Here is a 15,157-nt window from a genome sequence, read left to right as displayed (position 1 = left end):
TGTTTCTTTTTCAAATATCTCTTGTTATGCTGTTTTTATTCTAAGAGTGAAACGTAGAACTGCGCGTGAATGTCATTAAGTTGTGCTTAACATTGGCAAAACTACCCGTGTTTTCCGAATGTTGTTTTTTTCATTCTAAAGTTTAATCAGTTTACAAAAACACAATTTGCAATCAACACATTTAGGGTAGCAATCCTATTACGAAAACTGTTATCAATTTTTCAGTAAAATTGAAATGTACTCATTGCATTGCATTCTACATGTGTGACTGGAAAATATGTCTCCAGAAGCATCGATGTAGCTTGGCTGGCTGTTGGTTAAAACCATCCAGAAATTCATGGCAGAGGAAAGGCCTCTGACGCGTGAAAAAAGTCATTCCTTCTTGCTTTGTAGAACACAGGGCACGTTGTTTCATATATAAAAGTGTGTCATACTTAATATTCAGAAAGATATGCTCTCACAGTGAAGTAATGCAAGAAGGTGTTTTCACTGTAGAAGGAAAAGGGAACATGTATACATGGCCCTGATTGGGAATGCAGCAGTTGGCAGGAGACAGACACAGATGGGCGGACAAAGGGCCAAAGGTGAGGCCAGGATTTTGGCATGCTTATGCCAATGAGGGGCTTACACGGAGAAGGCTTTTGAACCAGTGGACCCTCTAAGTCATTCCTCTCTGTCCCCAGAGGGTGGGAGACTATTCCAGCTCTTTCAGAAGAGAGGAATCTTGAATAAAATAACCCTGAACCCTTGAGGGGACTTTAAGCTCTGAAGGCAGGAGTCCCAGTTCTGCCAAACGAAACAAAAAGCTCCTGTGATTTCTTTCAGGCAGAAAACAGGAACTGCTGCAAAACTGGGATTGCTGGTTGGTGGCAATTCTGCAGTTATTGAAACAAGGAAATGCCACCAATCACTGACTAGTGGAGGGGATAAAACTGGCAAGTGGCCACCAGTTCATTAGAACAATATTGGATCTAGTGAAGACTTTAAGCACCTGTGAAGAGGGCAAACGTATACATAGAGCCATACTCGTTTTTCCACGGTCTGCTCACAGACTTCAGGGACACACAAGGCTGAAGAATGACTCATTCTGTGTGAGAAAAAACAGTTGTTAAGTTGAATGGGAATTGTGTTGATCCCCATGGAAGCACTGCCTGGAAAGAAGCCTGAACACCAGGAGGCTTCCATGGAAGTCCAGAGGCTGTGGGAGAGAACAAGGGTGAATTTAGGATTTCTGGTTGTAAGTGGAAGCAAAGGCAGGAAGGTCTGCTGTACCTTTGCAACTGAGACAGGCATTTCCCATAAGAGTGCCAGCAAAGTTAAAAGATTTTGAGCTTGTCATTCTGAAGGATAACTGAATCTGACAATGCCCTGACATCATCTGTCAATCGTAACTACTTTGCTGATAAGTTTTCCTGCTTTCGTCTTTGATGTAAGTGTGGTCTTCTGCATATACTTTCAGTAAGGCTAAAATTGACTTTTAGGTGTGGGGTTATGCACTGAGGCAACATCAAAAATAAAAGCTACTGTATTGACGAACATACCTGTGCCACTATTTCAAGTCTGAAGGTGCCGCAAGTAGCCTTGGCTGGAGTGGAGGGCCTTACTGAAGACAAGGAGCATTGGAGGGAATGTAGGGCTATGGTGAAACAAAGAAGATGAACTTTCTTACTTTTTGGAGCAACAGAAATGCACAAGGCAGACGAGAGACGAGTGGAGTGGAGGAAGACCAGCGAGGTGACAGTGTCATGCTGGAATTATGGCACTAGGAGGTAGCCGAAGGAGCAGAGCAGTGCGGAAATGGAGAAGTGAATATCCACGATGGGAAGAGCACCGCACACCGCACAGGGGAAGAGCGGCAGGTGCACATGGAGATTCCAGCATTAGCCAAATAGCACTAAACCAGCACCCCTGAACTAAAAAGAATACTTTCAGCAAAAAGGTGGCCATATTGGAATGGAACTCAGGAATACACAGCAGGGCTACTCAAGTTTGCTTGAACCCACTGATAACAGATCAGAGAACAGATAGCAGATCAGAGAACACAAACCCCGGTATAAAGTGACCCTCCCCCATAGTTGTATATGACACAGTACATTATATTGCCCTAGTATCAAATGCTGGACAAAATACGGAACTGACATCACCATATTTTATTCCTGGTAATTTTATACACCTTATCTCCCAAACATAATACAACAGTATTAACATTATTATCTCTCAACATGCATGGCTTAGGAGCGTACGCCAAGAGGCAGAAGATGCTATATTACCTCAGATCCAAAAAAGCGATATCACCCTCCTTTAGGAGATGCATTGCTCTGCTTTAGATGGCCCCGAAACTGAAAAGGGATTGAGTGGAACTGTGATACATAGTGGTAAAACAAAACACACTGCAGGGACTTTAAATGCAAAATGCAGAACAGGCTAAAAATGCGGTGCAGCAGTCTTCGTAAAATGAAAGCTACAGTTAAAATATTGAAAACAAGGTCAGATCCCTATTGACAGTACAGGTTCGTGAAAGTTAAAACAATGAACATGACTTTGGCAGTGGGTCCATTATATACACCCAGTAGGGCCAACAGAGGGGCAGATTCAAGAGCCCCTAGCACCTCCTTGCACCACATTAGCACCATTTCTTTTTATGCCAATGTAGCCCAATGAAGCCAAAATTGCTGCTCCAAATTTACAAAGTGGCGCAAGGCATGCATTGCGGCACTTTATAAACCTTTGTGCCAGGCATAATGTATGCAAAGGGGGCGTTCCCCCATTAGGGGGGCAAAAAAATGGTTCAAAGAAATCTAAGATTTCTTTGCGTCATATTTTCGCCACTTGTAATGCCTGCTCAGAGCTGGCGTTAAAAGGAGGCACACCATTGTTTACAATGGGCCTCAATGGGCTTTGCAAGATTAGCTTCAAATTTTTTTACGCTGATCCTGCAAAGCTCTGAACTAGCTTCAAAAACGTTGACACTAGTTTCCTAACTACCGCCGTGGTGCACTGTATCTTAGATATGGCACACACATGGTGGCGTTGGGGGGGTTCTAAGGGTCTCAAGAAAACAGGCGCTGGGTGCAACACCACCTTTTTAAATCTGGCCCAGGTTTTTTTTTTCAGAAATGTGAGTGTGCACCCTGAAATTGACCCCAGAATATTGATGGGGCACATTATTGAGAAACAGATAACGAAAATTAATATTGACAGGTAAGTAAATCTATATTTCTATACCTAAATCCACATATATGTACTGATGTGGTGCATATATCTCTAAGGCACTTAGATATGGAGTTAGGACTAGTAAATCGTTACTTTTCTGTATGCACTTACCATTTGATATTTGGCCCCTCGATATTCTTGTAGAACGATAGTCTAGGTGTCCGTATTCAGGAGAATAATAAATAATGACAATACTGAGCAAAGTAGAATCATACAAACTAATCTTGGAAGGAAACTAAAATGTAACTATAAACCCACTAATGGGCACGGCCAGTCCTGTTAACCACCAGAACAAAACAACATAGATGTTTTTGAAGACTTTAGGCTGCTGGAGGCATGGTGACGTTTACTCCCAGAGAAAAATTAATCGATATTCCTGTCTAACCATGTAGTGCAGAATCCCATATAGATTCATGCTTAATGGGATCATTTATTCTTCCTAATATAACTGGGTGTGAAATATATCATGGGGGAATTTTGGACCACTCACTAATACAATTGGAACTGGAATTTGGCCTAATCCTCCCATCTCCGACTTTGCTGTGTCTGCAGGCGTCCAAATATAAAAGTCCCATGGAGAAAGAAAAACGTAGCTCACAAATCAGAAGATACGCATTAGAAAATGAATCCCCTGAAATCTCAGCACAGACTCGGTGGGTAGCAGAAAAAGCAACGTAGAAGGGGCTATGTATTCAAGACTGTTCTGTTACCAAACAAAAGCAATTAACCAACAAAGTAGCTACAAACACAATACACATCCAGATCATCCATGAACTAAGAAAAAGTGATAGAAAGGGCAACTTTTAATATCTTTTTTTATGAATAAGGCAGAAAACGCACTGGTGGAATTGAGATGGCTCCACTATGAGCGGGGAGAAAAAGTGGGGTGCCTACTCACATGCCGATCTAAAATTAAAACAAAATCACAGATGGCTTTCACTGCCACACTCAACATAGTGGGCCTTCTTCTACACCATCCAGTGGAGATAGCCAAGGCCTTCGCCTCAATCTACGAGAACTGTTCGATCCTGAGACTATGGACTGTGGTGGAAGAACACTTTTTAAGACCCTTAGATGTACCATTCCTTATGCCAGAGGAGCGAGCTCTACTGGAAGGGGAAATAACAGTGGATGAAATCCAGAGGGCTATTAAGGATTTTTGTACTGATAAATCACTAGGGGAAGAAGTGTTCCGAAGCAAATTTTGCAAGATTGGTTTGGCATTGTTGGCGGATTGTTGTTCGGAGCTTGCCACTAATAAAGCAATCGTTTCCTTAATCCCAAAGAAGCGAAGGACCCCTTGTACTGTTGCAGCGACTGTCTGATATTCTTAATAAACTTTGACATAAAAAGTGTAACTGAAATTCTGGCCGAAGGGCCAAGAACGGCAACCTCTATCCTGATATATGACCCACAGAGTGGGCTTTGCCTCCAGTCATTACTCTAGCAACCATATGCTGACAGAAGCCATTGCTTTGTCACACAACAATAAAAAAGTGTTTGCACAGAATGGAGGATAGGGGTGTCTTTTTAGAACACTTTGTAGAGCAAACCTTGGAGACGAATTCATATCAAAAGTGAATTGGCTTTCACCCACTGCCTAGGTTAACTCTGGTGGTTTCGGCTTTAGACAGATTGAGATTAAACGAAGAACCAAACTGGGAGGCCTTATCACTTCCCTGCTCTTTTTATTAGTCCTAGAACTCTTTTTAGCGGCCCCAAGAGTATCAGAGGACCCAAGGCATTAAGACACAGCAGTGGGAAACTTAAAGGTCTTTTATGATGTCAACATACTGCTGACTCCTCCTGACAGAATAAATCTCTGCTAGCCCTAATGAATTTGATTCAAGACTTCTCCCACTTTTCTGGGTATAAAATTAAAAGAAACGTGCTTTTATAGTTTCTCTTTCGAGGAACACTACAAAAGCCAGCTTGCTATGCTCCACATTGAAATGGAAGCCACATGGTATATGCCATCTCAGCATTACACTTAATAGAGAGCTAGAAATTATTCTTAACAATAATTTAGGTTCCTTGATACTCAGCACACAAGATTACATAGCATGTTGGAAGCAACTGAAGTCATCACTTTGGGGGAAGAGTACGTGATGAAGATGACAGTAGCCCCACAATACGATTATGTATTTGGCATGCTGCCCCTTCTCATCTCCAGATCACTCTTGAATCGAACAGGGGGTGACATTAAGGCCTATATTTATACCTTTTCAGCGCTGCATTTGTGCTGCTTTTTAATGCAAAAGCAGCGCAAACGTACAAAATACAATCGTATTTTGTTAGTTTGCGCCACTTTTGAGTAAAAAAATGACGCAAATGAGGCGCTAAAAAAGTATAAATATGGGTCTAAATATTTTGTCTGGGCAAGGAACAAACCACAATTAAAAGCCGCTAAACTACATGGCCACACTGAATGCAGAGGGCTCGGACTACTCCACAAGAGAAGCTATTACATAGCATGTAATCTATCACAGCCGATATACTCCCTTTAGTGACACGCAGACCCACACCTATGGACACAATGAGAAACAGACTTACTAAGGAGCAGTAAAGAACTTAATGCAGTTCACAAACACAAAAAGCCTCAGAACAATCCACAGACCCAATAATACCAGCCATGTTTGCCAATTGGAATCATGCACATACATTGTGGACATTAACCCTAGGACACACTCGGATACGTAGCTCTGGAGCAATGCTGCAAACAAAGGGAAGGAAAAACAATTAATTGGAGTAACTGGGAGATTAAGGGAATAGTACACTTAGGGGCATATGTATACTCTGTTTGCACCGAATTAGTGTCATCTTTTTTTACTCTAATTCGGTGCAAAACTAACTCCATATTTATACTTTGGTGCTAGACCCCTCTAGCACCTAATTTATGGAGTTGAAGTAATTTTTTGAAATTGGAGACCTACCTTGCCTTAATGAGATGCAAGTTAGGCATTCTCGTGAAAAAAATGACTCTATGGCCTTAACGCCATATTTAGGGGCATATTTATACTCTGCGGCATATTTATACTCTGTTTGCACCAAATTAGCGTCATTTTTTTTACTTTAATTCGGTGCAAATCTAACTCCATATTTATACTTTGGTGCTAGACCCATCTCGCACCAAGGCCCTGATTTATACTTTTTTTGCGCCGCATTAACGTCATTTTTTGACGCAAAAGTGGCGCAAAATTAAAAAATATTGGCCCTTATTTATACTTTTTGCTGCAAAACTGCACTAACTCAGTTTTGCACCAAAAAGTTTAGCACCGGCTTGCACCATTTCTGTATGTAGGTGGTTTCAGTAAAGGTAGACGCTGATGGCTATCATCAGCACTTGTATTTCACCACACTGGTGGAATGTAGTACTATGAACGCTGGAAGGATGGATGTCTGAGATGTGCTGGATAGCTTCATGGAGAATGTTTTTACACAGTAAATGACCAAATATGCAGATTAGAGTAGCCATGGACACAATTTCTGATAAGTGAGCAAGAGAATACATATCAGTGTCTTTGATTTCATGCAATTTTAAATAAGCCTGGCCTGTGTTTGAAAGACACATCAGCTCTGAGTTAACGTCAGTCGTTAAGGCCATTCTACCAATGGCACTAGACAACTCCCCACAGAAACACACAAATCTATATTAGAAAGCCATGAATAATGCATAGTGTGACTAGATTGCAAGAGTCTGAGACGTTGAGGGGAGACTATTGAACTAAGGCCAGAGTGACACTAGGGGTCAGGTGGGATATTTTAAGTTAGATTTGATGTTTATGTTCCCTACTATTTTCAAATGTATTGTTCTAATTGATCATTATATGTTCTAAGACTCTATATGGATCAATATGCTAACATGAAAATCATAACATTTCAATTACTTTACCACATTCAGTCCTTTTATATCCTGGTACTTTTTGTGATGCTTGTCCATGTCACAACTCTAATACTAGTAGGCCTGGGCGGAGTTCACAGAGTTCCATTCTACAGAGTTGATTAAAAACTCTGTGGAATTCCGCAGAGTGGAGTTCCATGATCCGCATAGTCCTAAATGCGCCCTATCTCGGAAGCGCTAAGCAGGGTCAAGCCTGGTTAGCCAGGCCCAACCCTGCTTACTGCTTCAGAGATCAGGTGCATTCAGGAGAGAGCCATAGGCAGTGAAAGCTGCCATTTCAGACCTTTTGTCACCATCCTATCCCTGCCAAGCCTGTCCCAGCTTGGGCAGGCCAGTGGATTCATGCCAGGGCCATATGCAGTAAAAGCTGCCGTATCAGTGGTCTTGTGCACAAGTCAGTGTGCACAGTGGGAAAAAACAACAAAAAATGAGGACTCACCTGGCTGAGTCCTCGCTGTTTTGTCAGCTGCGCTCTGCTTTTCTCGGCCCCTGCTGGATCCGGTTGAGAGTGCGCACTGCTGCCCAGTTATGGGCTATGCAAGCGCAGACTGTCTGCGCTTGTGCTGTGTGGCCCAAAACTGTGCTACAGTGTGCCTCGGTGAGCTCCGCTCCACTGGCGGGGCTAACAGAGTTTTTGCACAAACTCCATGCTCCATACGGAGCCCGGAGTGCCAAAAGCTCTGTTAGCTCCGACAGCAGAGCCGAGCGGATCTCGCCGCCTACCCCTACTTACTAGCTACACTTCATTGTTAATGTTCGTGGACAGACAAACAGTATTGAATATGATTTGTGGAAATAACGGAAGTGCTTAATAATGAATTATTGCCAAATATTATTATTAATAATGATAATAATAATAATGACGATTAAAGTTTATAACTCCATTGCTCCTACAGGGAATTGTCTGAAGTAAAAACATTTGAAAAACATTTCCCAGATACCCTTTACTGATTTTTACATGTTTTTGTTTCATTTTACCTTCTAAATTCTTCTAATGTTTCTGTAGTGGAATTGGTATTTTATTATATTATTTCTTGACTTGTTTGTTCTTCAGTACTGTTTGAACATATCATGTATTTTTCTATGGAAAAGTCTACTGCTTGTGACATAGCTAGCAGGGGTTGAGCAGGGTTTTAGTAGTGAACAGTGCTGTAACCCAGCAAGGCATTGTCTAATTGGGTTGATAAAACATGCGTCTTACAAATTAAGAATACGTTTCTCACATATAATAAAACAATTAAATTGATGTGCACATCCATACTGCTTATTAAATTTTTTTTAATTGAACAATGGTGCTTTGGGATGAACAAATTAAAGACACTCAAAGGCAAACAAGTTGCAGTTTATTGCGACCCACCCCACACCAGGATTTTACACAAAGGTTGGCTGGCAGAAAATTGAAAATATTAAATAAATCTGTTACAAAACAATTTTATGTATAAAAAATAAATAATTATTTAAATATATGGTTAGTAAAAAACAATCAATTGGAGAAAAAAATAAACTTAAGCCCTCATTTACGACACCCTAGCGACACACTGCACCATTGGAGCATCATTTGTGTTGATGGTCCGGTGGGGCAGTGTGCCATCCCATATGTACAAGGCCACAAAAAGCTACCTAGCATGGCGTTTCATGGGCTTGTAAATATGGGCCCCTTTCACACAGAAAAGTGCGTGAAAGGGGCGTTCCACTGGTGTTGCTGTTGGTGTTCCCACACAACATCAATGGAACGCTATGAAATCTGATGCATTCCCAGGTTTACAAGTCTGGGAATGTGCCAGATTCCTACGCCACCTCAGAGGTGGCACAGAAGTGACGCAACAGGGAGAAATATCTTTATTTCTCCATGTTTTTTCCTCTTTCTATGAGAGGAAAACACCTCTAGTGATTGGTTTTGTGCAGGAAAGTGACCCTTCCTGAACAAAAACAATCATCCCCCCAACGCAGGCATCCTTGCACCATGGGGCAAGGGTGCCTGCATTGGCGCAAGGCAGCCCATTGTGCACCAGTTCAGGGGGAGAGAACAGAATTGCACTGTATTTCGTAGATACAGCTCATTTCTGACCTTTCCTGGCGACGCACGGGTGCACAGAAAAGCACTTGTTCTGCTACTCTGTGCCACAGGGGTTGTAAATAAGCCCTTAAGTATGTTAAAAAGTGTGATTAGAAACTCGGAATCAGACTTCAGTTCCCTCAATTCTTTTACATTGTGACAAAACCTCAGATTTACGGAATGTTCAACCCAATTTGGAAAACAAATTAAATAATTGCCCAGTCAGTTCATATTGCCATCCACCCGATTCGAAATAAAAAACAGGAGAGCTACAGCAAAAGAGAAATTTGGGCTAGGAAGCCAGAATTCGTTTTACATACTAACTTAATCATTGAAACAGTATTTGTGCTGAAAGTATTCCTCACACCCTGTTATTTTCGAATTCTAGGCCCAGTACATTCTGATCCACCATGCTCTAGTAGAGTATTGTCTTTTTGGTGATACTGAAATCAGTGTTCCAGAGTTGGCCATTTCCCTGACAAACCTGAAGAAAAAAGACCCTTCTTCTGACCCATCCACACTTGAGGCCGAATTCCAGGTACTGTCAATGTTATCACCTTTTATCATTTACCAGGTAAGTGTGTTCATAAAAGAGACAAATGTCTGCTTGGATGGCATGATGTTTAATGTGCCTTTTTGACATACAACACCTGTGTTGCCACCTATTTTAACACAAACCATTGTCTATGTTACAGTGTTTCATATCCTCCTTGCTAGTTTCCAGATTCTCTTGGGCAAGTTTCCAGAAACGGGCTCTCTGGTCCCTGAAGGCCAGCATGTAACTGAATACATCCTGGGGTGGCTTCTTAGTAGCTTCATCCCAGCCCTTCTTCACCAAACTGAGAGGCCCTCTCAAAGGGTGCTTATGAGAACCAGAGTGCCACAACACCTATTATAATGCGTAATAAATCAATTTCCTATCAGTACTTTTACTTTTGAATAGAGAAATACTTTAATTCTGATACAACTAAGTATTAAACATAACATAATGAAACCAGACTTTTCTATTGCGTCTTGGCCTTAGATCTGTGTAATTACGTCTCTCAGTGATAAACAATACAAAGCCTCTTTATACGGTCATTTGTGAGAGTTGACAATGTAAAAGCCCTTCTTTTTGCATTTGTCAGAGAGTTCACAATGTAAGACCCTTTCCGACTCTATCTGATGTATGGTCACACCATGCAAAGCCCTGTCCCACTCTATTTAACACAGGATGTGTGGCTTAACAAAGTCTCTAACATATATGGCACACTCTATGATGAGGATTGGTAGATGCATGTAGTCATCCACGTGAAATGGTGACCAGTTCAACTAAAGCAGGGCAAGACTAGGACAGAAAATAGGCCCAGGCACCCAAAAACAAGCGTGTACCACCCTAGTGAATTAGAGAGCTGAAAAGTGTCCCATGTTTACAAACTGAGGCAGTTTTAAACTTGTGAAGACACTCTGTATTATTGTTTTGCAAGTTCTGGAAGGTTGTATAGATGTGAGATTGCTGCAGGCAATGTTTATTTCAATACTAGGGAACCCAATAAAAACAGGCCAGGCAGACCCTAGACAGGTGTATAAACATCCAATAAATGGCCCACACTGACCAATCAGACTAACCCGTTGGGTACTGTTTGATTGACTTAAAGTCGGAAGGTCCTACCTTTATGTCGGCAGGTTTTGTCCTAACTGAAGCCCGATTGAAGATCCTACATCATACATTTACAGAATGGAACAATTACCAAGTTTTGAGATATCTTGTAATAAGGGATGTCCGTGGGGATATAAAAAAAAGATGGACATTTTCCCACCCCATTTGGGAGCATTTTGGAACTAGATAAATTGTCAGATTGCCACAGGGGTCTGGGTAAGCTCTGACCTGCAGCGCTGTGTGGAATTTGGCAGTTTAGAAACACTTTACAATGCAGAAATGTAAACGTGTGTTCTGTAATATGGCTCTGATGGCAGCCAGAAGAGACATCGTAAAACAATGGGGAACCAGACGGTTCCCTCCCTGGAGGCGGGGGTAAGAACATGTAGGAAGTTAATTATACAGCATGGGGATGCCCTAAAGAATTTGAAAAAATATAATCATGGATCGAACTTTTTCAGTCACCCAGTATAGATGTGATAATTGTGGTGTAATGAACGACATCGATTTTCGTGGCATAGTACATTAAAAGCAACTTTCAGGGTAAGGTGTACAGCAGGACGATAGTTATGTAAGAGCAAATCGAACACCAAGCATTTCAGCAGTTAACTAAAAACTGTTAATGAACAGTCCGTAACTGTAACAAAATGCTTTGGTAATCTGACGATGTTTTCAGCGAAACCTGTACCACATATAAAGTTCATTAAAATGTGTTAAAATAGAAATGGCAAAAAATTAGGTATAAGGTTTTATTTATAGAGAAGCACATTATTATTATTACTCGTACTATTATTATTATTGTTACTATTATTATTGTTGTTGTTATTTGGTATTTCTTGACTATTTCCAACATGATGTTTTGTGAAACAGAGTATGCCCCTAGGAAACAAAATGTCTATACTTACCAGGAATTTGAGAGATAAGGGAGAGCGGAAAAGAGAGACTTAAGTAGCACAAGATTGCTCACCTAATGGCAACATATTCTTTCCACAGAGATTACCAACATACAAAAATTGGCGACCGCAGAATGTTGGAAACAAATCAGAAAATAAAGATAAAAACTGGAGTCCACATGTTGTACCATGTGAGTTGATTTATAATGCTTGGTAATGAGTGGAGCTTTGCTTTATTTTCTGATATTTTCGTTTAAGGTAGATATATTTACAAATATGTAGGTTTAATTGAAAGAATATATTCTCGTTGTAATATTTATTGCTGCTGGGAATCCAACTGAATGGGCAGAGTACATGGTCAGAGAATGGTCAGAGAGCTTCTGGTCACTTGTTTGAAACTAAAGAGATCTGGCTCACCTTTCACCCCAGCAACGCCAAGACAATGATTACCCAGGAACTTTTAATCGTAACACTTAGGGCCATATTTATACTTTTTTAGCGCCGCATTTGCGCTGCTTTTTGACGCAAAAGCAGTGCAAACACAAAATACAATTGTATTTTGTAAGTTTGCGCCGCTTTTGCATCAGAAAAAGTACGCAAATACTGCGCTTAAAAAGTATAAATATGGGCCTTAATATGCATGCTATCTCTGCACAACTTGTGTGACTCATCACTCCTGACATGCCCTCCATCCATTGGTATCCAGTCTAGTGACATTAAATTCTCTTTACTATGCAAATCATTCCAACCACAAACAGAACGCTCCTTCCTCGTTCAACAGTTCAGTCTGTGCTCTGCTGCCAGACCCTCATACAATGCTTAATTTGTGCTGGAGCTGGCTGGTGGGTGGCCATCGTTTTTGGAGACCTGTACTTATTTTTCATTTTAAGTATTTCACCCAGTTCAAGAGAAGGAAGGCAGAAAAGGGGAAAAAAGTATAAAAATAAGTATAGAAAGGGAGTGACAAAAGGAGAAAGCAGGGAGGAAAAAGAAGCTGCAGAGTGAGCTAGAGAAAAAGGGAATTTACTGTAGCAGAGGAAAAAGGCAAAGGTGGAATTAATTCTAAGCAGCCCTGGTGTTCATCAACCTGGCACAAGCAGCACCAGCTGTTGGCTCCTCAGTAGACCTTTGAGCCGCTCCACTTGTTTGTTTATATATTAGGCACTACGCCCTCCCTCTTCCAGAATTCTGTGATTTCATTGCTTCAACAGTGCACGACCCTAAGGCTACACCGCAGCTATATTTGCTTCTTGGCTCTTGAGTTTTGCTCTGAGACAGTTCTGCTTTACCCAATCCCTGTCATTCTGCCCAGCTTCTCACCATGCTCTGCATGCGTCAAACATCCTCTTTTAGACTGCCTCCTAGTTGGTTCATTTGTGCTACACACTCACCTTACTGTCCCCGAAGTCTCTCTCTGCTCTAAAGCAGAGGTTCTAAACCATCTTCAGATCCGACAGTGCCGTAAACTCTGCCAGAGATCGTCTACATTGTAATGACTCCGAACACGCATTACATCATGCCACTGCTTTCTGGTCAGAACTTGAGGGGTGGTATGGACAGACTGAGAAGGACTCGAGTAACACAGAGCAAAAGCATGCATGAAGACTGTTGAGTAAACATATATGGTCTTTCAGATCTATGTCATAAGCATCTGTGGCTCCTGGGCTCATGCACATAGCTACTGATGAGCAGATATTGATGGGATGATTCGTAATACACTAGAGGTTCAAGGTGTGAAGATAAAGCAGGATACAAGATACGCATGAGTCCAGGCGATTAAAGGCTTGTATCAACACTATAAGAAAAGTCTCATTGGAAGGGCTTGTGTCCCTTGATTATGTTTGTTGCTTATGCAAGAAACCATAGACAGAAGAGGAGAGCAACAGACATCTCGTGATTTAGGTTCCTTAACAACTACATCCCAAACAACTCTTCAATAGGGAAGGGAATAAGCAACAACAATACTAAATAGTCACAGAAACTCTGTGTCTGCAACAGGGAAACACCCCACACACCCTGGAATCATCACAATGTATGTAGATGTTCCCTGATTTGTCTATATTGGCACACAGATAACTGTGCAATGTAAACATTGAATCATATACCCCACAACAGGTCAAGGCTGACTTTACTGCAAATCCTCCTATCCATGGGATTCCCAGAATTCACATACTAACATACAGAAAAACTAGCACACACAGAACAACACAATGTAGTAACGGGATCTCTCATTCTGCAAAAGGTCATTGCCCACTTGTCCTGCAGCCTGCTCCAGCCAAGGGACTTCCACCCACCATGAGTGCGTACAAAGCACAGCCATAAAACAAAAATAACACCAAGTGTGGAACCAAATATCTACCCAGATAACTAACTCAGACCAGCTCCAAGAGCCTACAATTCAGCAACCAGCTCCCAAACTCAAACTACAGAAACAACTGCAGGAAACTGCACACTCTTCCATACACACTGATCACAAGCAAAGAGACATATTTCCAGCCTGAAGCACCCAAATCCGCCACGTGTCTTCACAGCAATGTAAGCATGAAAGAAGCAATTGCTAAAGTTCACTGCTACCAAAATCTATGCCAAATATTATTGAGTGCTTTCAATAACATACCTCTCCTAATCTGGATAAAATGTCACTAGAGAACGAGCATTACTCTCTAATGTTATACAGTCTCCCACAGCAGTAGCCCGCACAGTCAGCCCTACACTGACAAAGCCTTGCCACATTACTTTGACCTTCCTACTTACTGCAGAAATAGTAGCCCCTCCAACAAGCCTTCTCTGGACCAGACTACACTTTACTAGTAATTGAGCCTCTTCTAAAAATCACTAAATGATCCATTATCCAGCACTACATGCCATTTAGTTATGATAAATGTCCACTCTGCATGTCACCCTTTGCAAGCCTTTTGTCTGTGCTGGTCCACAAAGCGTGCCCAGTGCAGACTATCTCTGAGCATCCTGTAACTCCAAGGACAAGCTAACTGTGTCCTCAACTGAACATGACTCTAAAGACACATGTAGGCACCTTCCAGAACAATTACTGATCAGATTTTGTACTTCATTTGCATCCTGCCCCCAACTACCAGTTGACACTGTCACAACAGTGACTCAGGAGGGCACAGATGACAGGGACACAAGCCCTTTGTATCCCCGGGGTACTGTATGTAATGTGGCCCCTGGTCATATTAGCTCCATTCTTTTACTGAGACTTTCCAATGGTAACAACAAGAACAGACTCAGGGATGGAACAGTCACACCACATCCTTTACACCCATTCCAAGAGATGAAACATTAATAGCCGAGACACATAGCACACTAATACATAAGACATGTCCCTTTTGTTGTAAAGACAAATGACAACAAACATAGCTACACAGTTCGAGATGGAGAGTGTTTTGCTTTGGTCTCACAGTCAACAGTTTCGAAACTGTGAGCACATCTGGCCT

At 41.6% G+C, this 15,157-nt stretch overlaps 1 protein-coding gene across 4 annotated transcripts in view; it reads left to right on the top strand.

Annotated features, from left to right (window-relative positions):
• The window catches only part of PTPRC (protein tyrosine phosphatase receptor type C), a 536,505-nt gene that overhangs the window by 469,615 nt on the left and 51,733 nt on the right, over nt 1-15,157 (top strand). For all 4 annotated transcript variants that reach the window (XM_069231438.1, XM_069231436.1, XM_069231437.1 and 1 more), the window contains 2 exons: nt 9,559-9,708; nt 11,803-11,893. In XM_069231438.1, coding sequence (XP_069087539.1) covers nt 9,559-9,708; nt 11,803-11,893 — 241 coding nt within the window. The remainder of the gene's footprint in view (nt 1-9,558; nt 9,709-11,802; nt 11,894-15,157) is intronic.

Source organism: Pleurodeles waltl, chromosome 4_2, assembly GCF_031143425.1.
Source record: "Pleurodeles waltl isolate 20211129_DDA chromosome 4_2, aPleWal1.hap1.20221129, whole genome shotgun sequence".
NCBI lineage: Eukaryota > Metazoa > Chordata > Amphibia > Caudata > Salamandridae > Pleurodeles > Pleurodeles waltl.
Note: the sequence above shows the minus strand (reverse complement) of the source record. Positions and strands in the feature narration are given on the sequence as shown.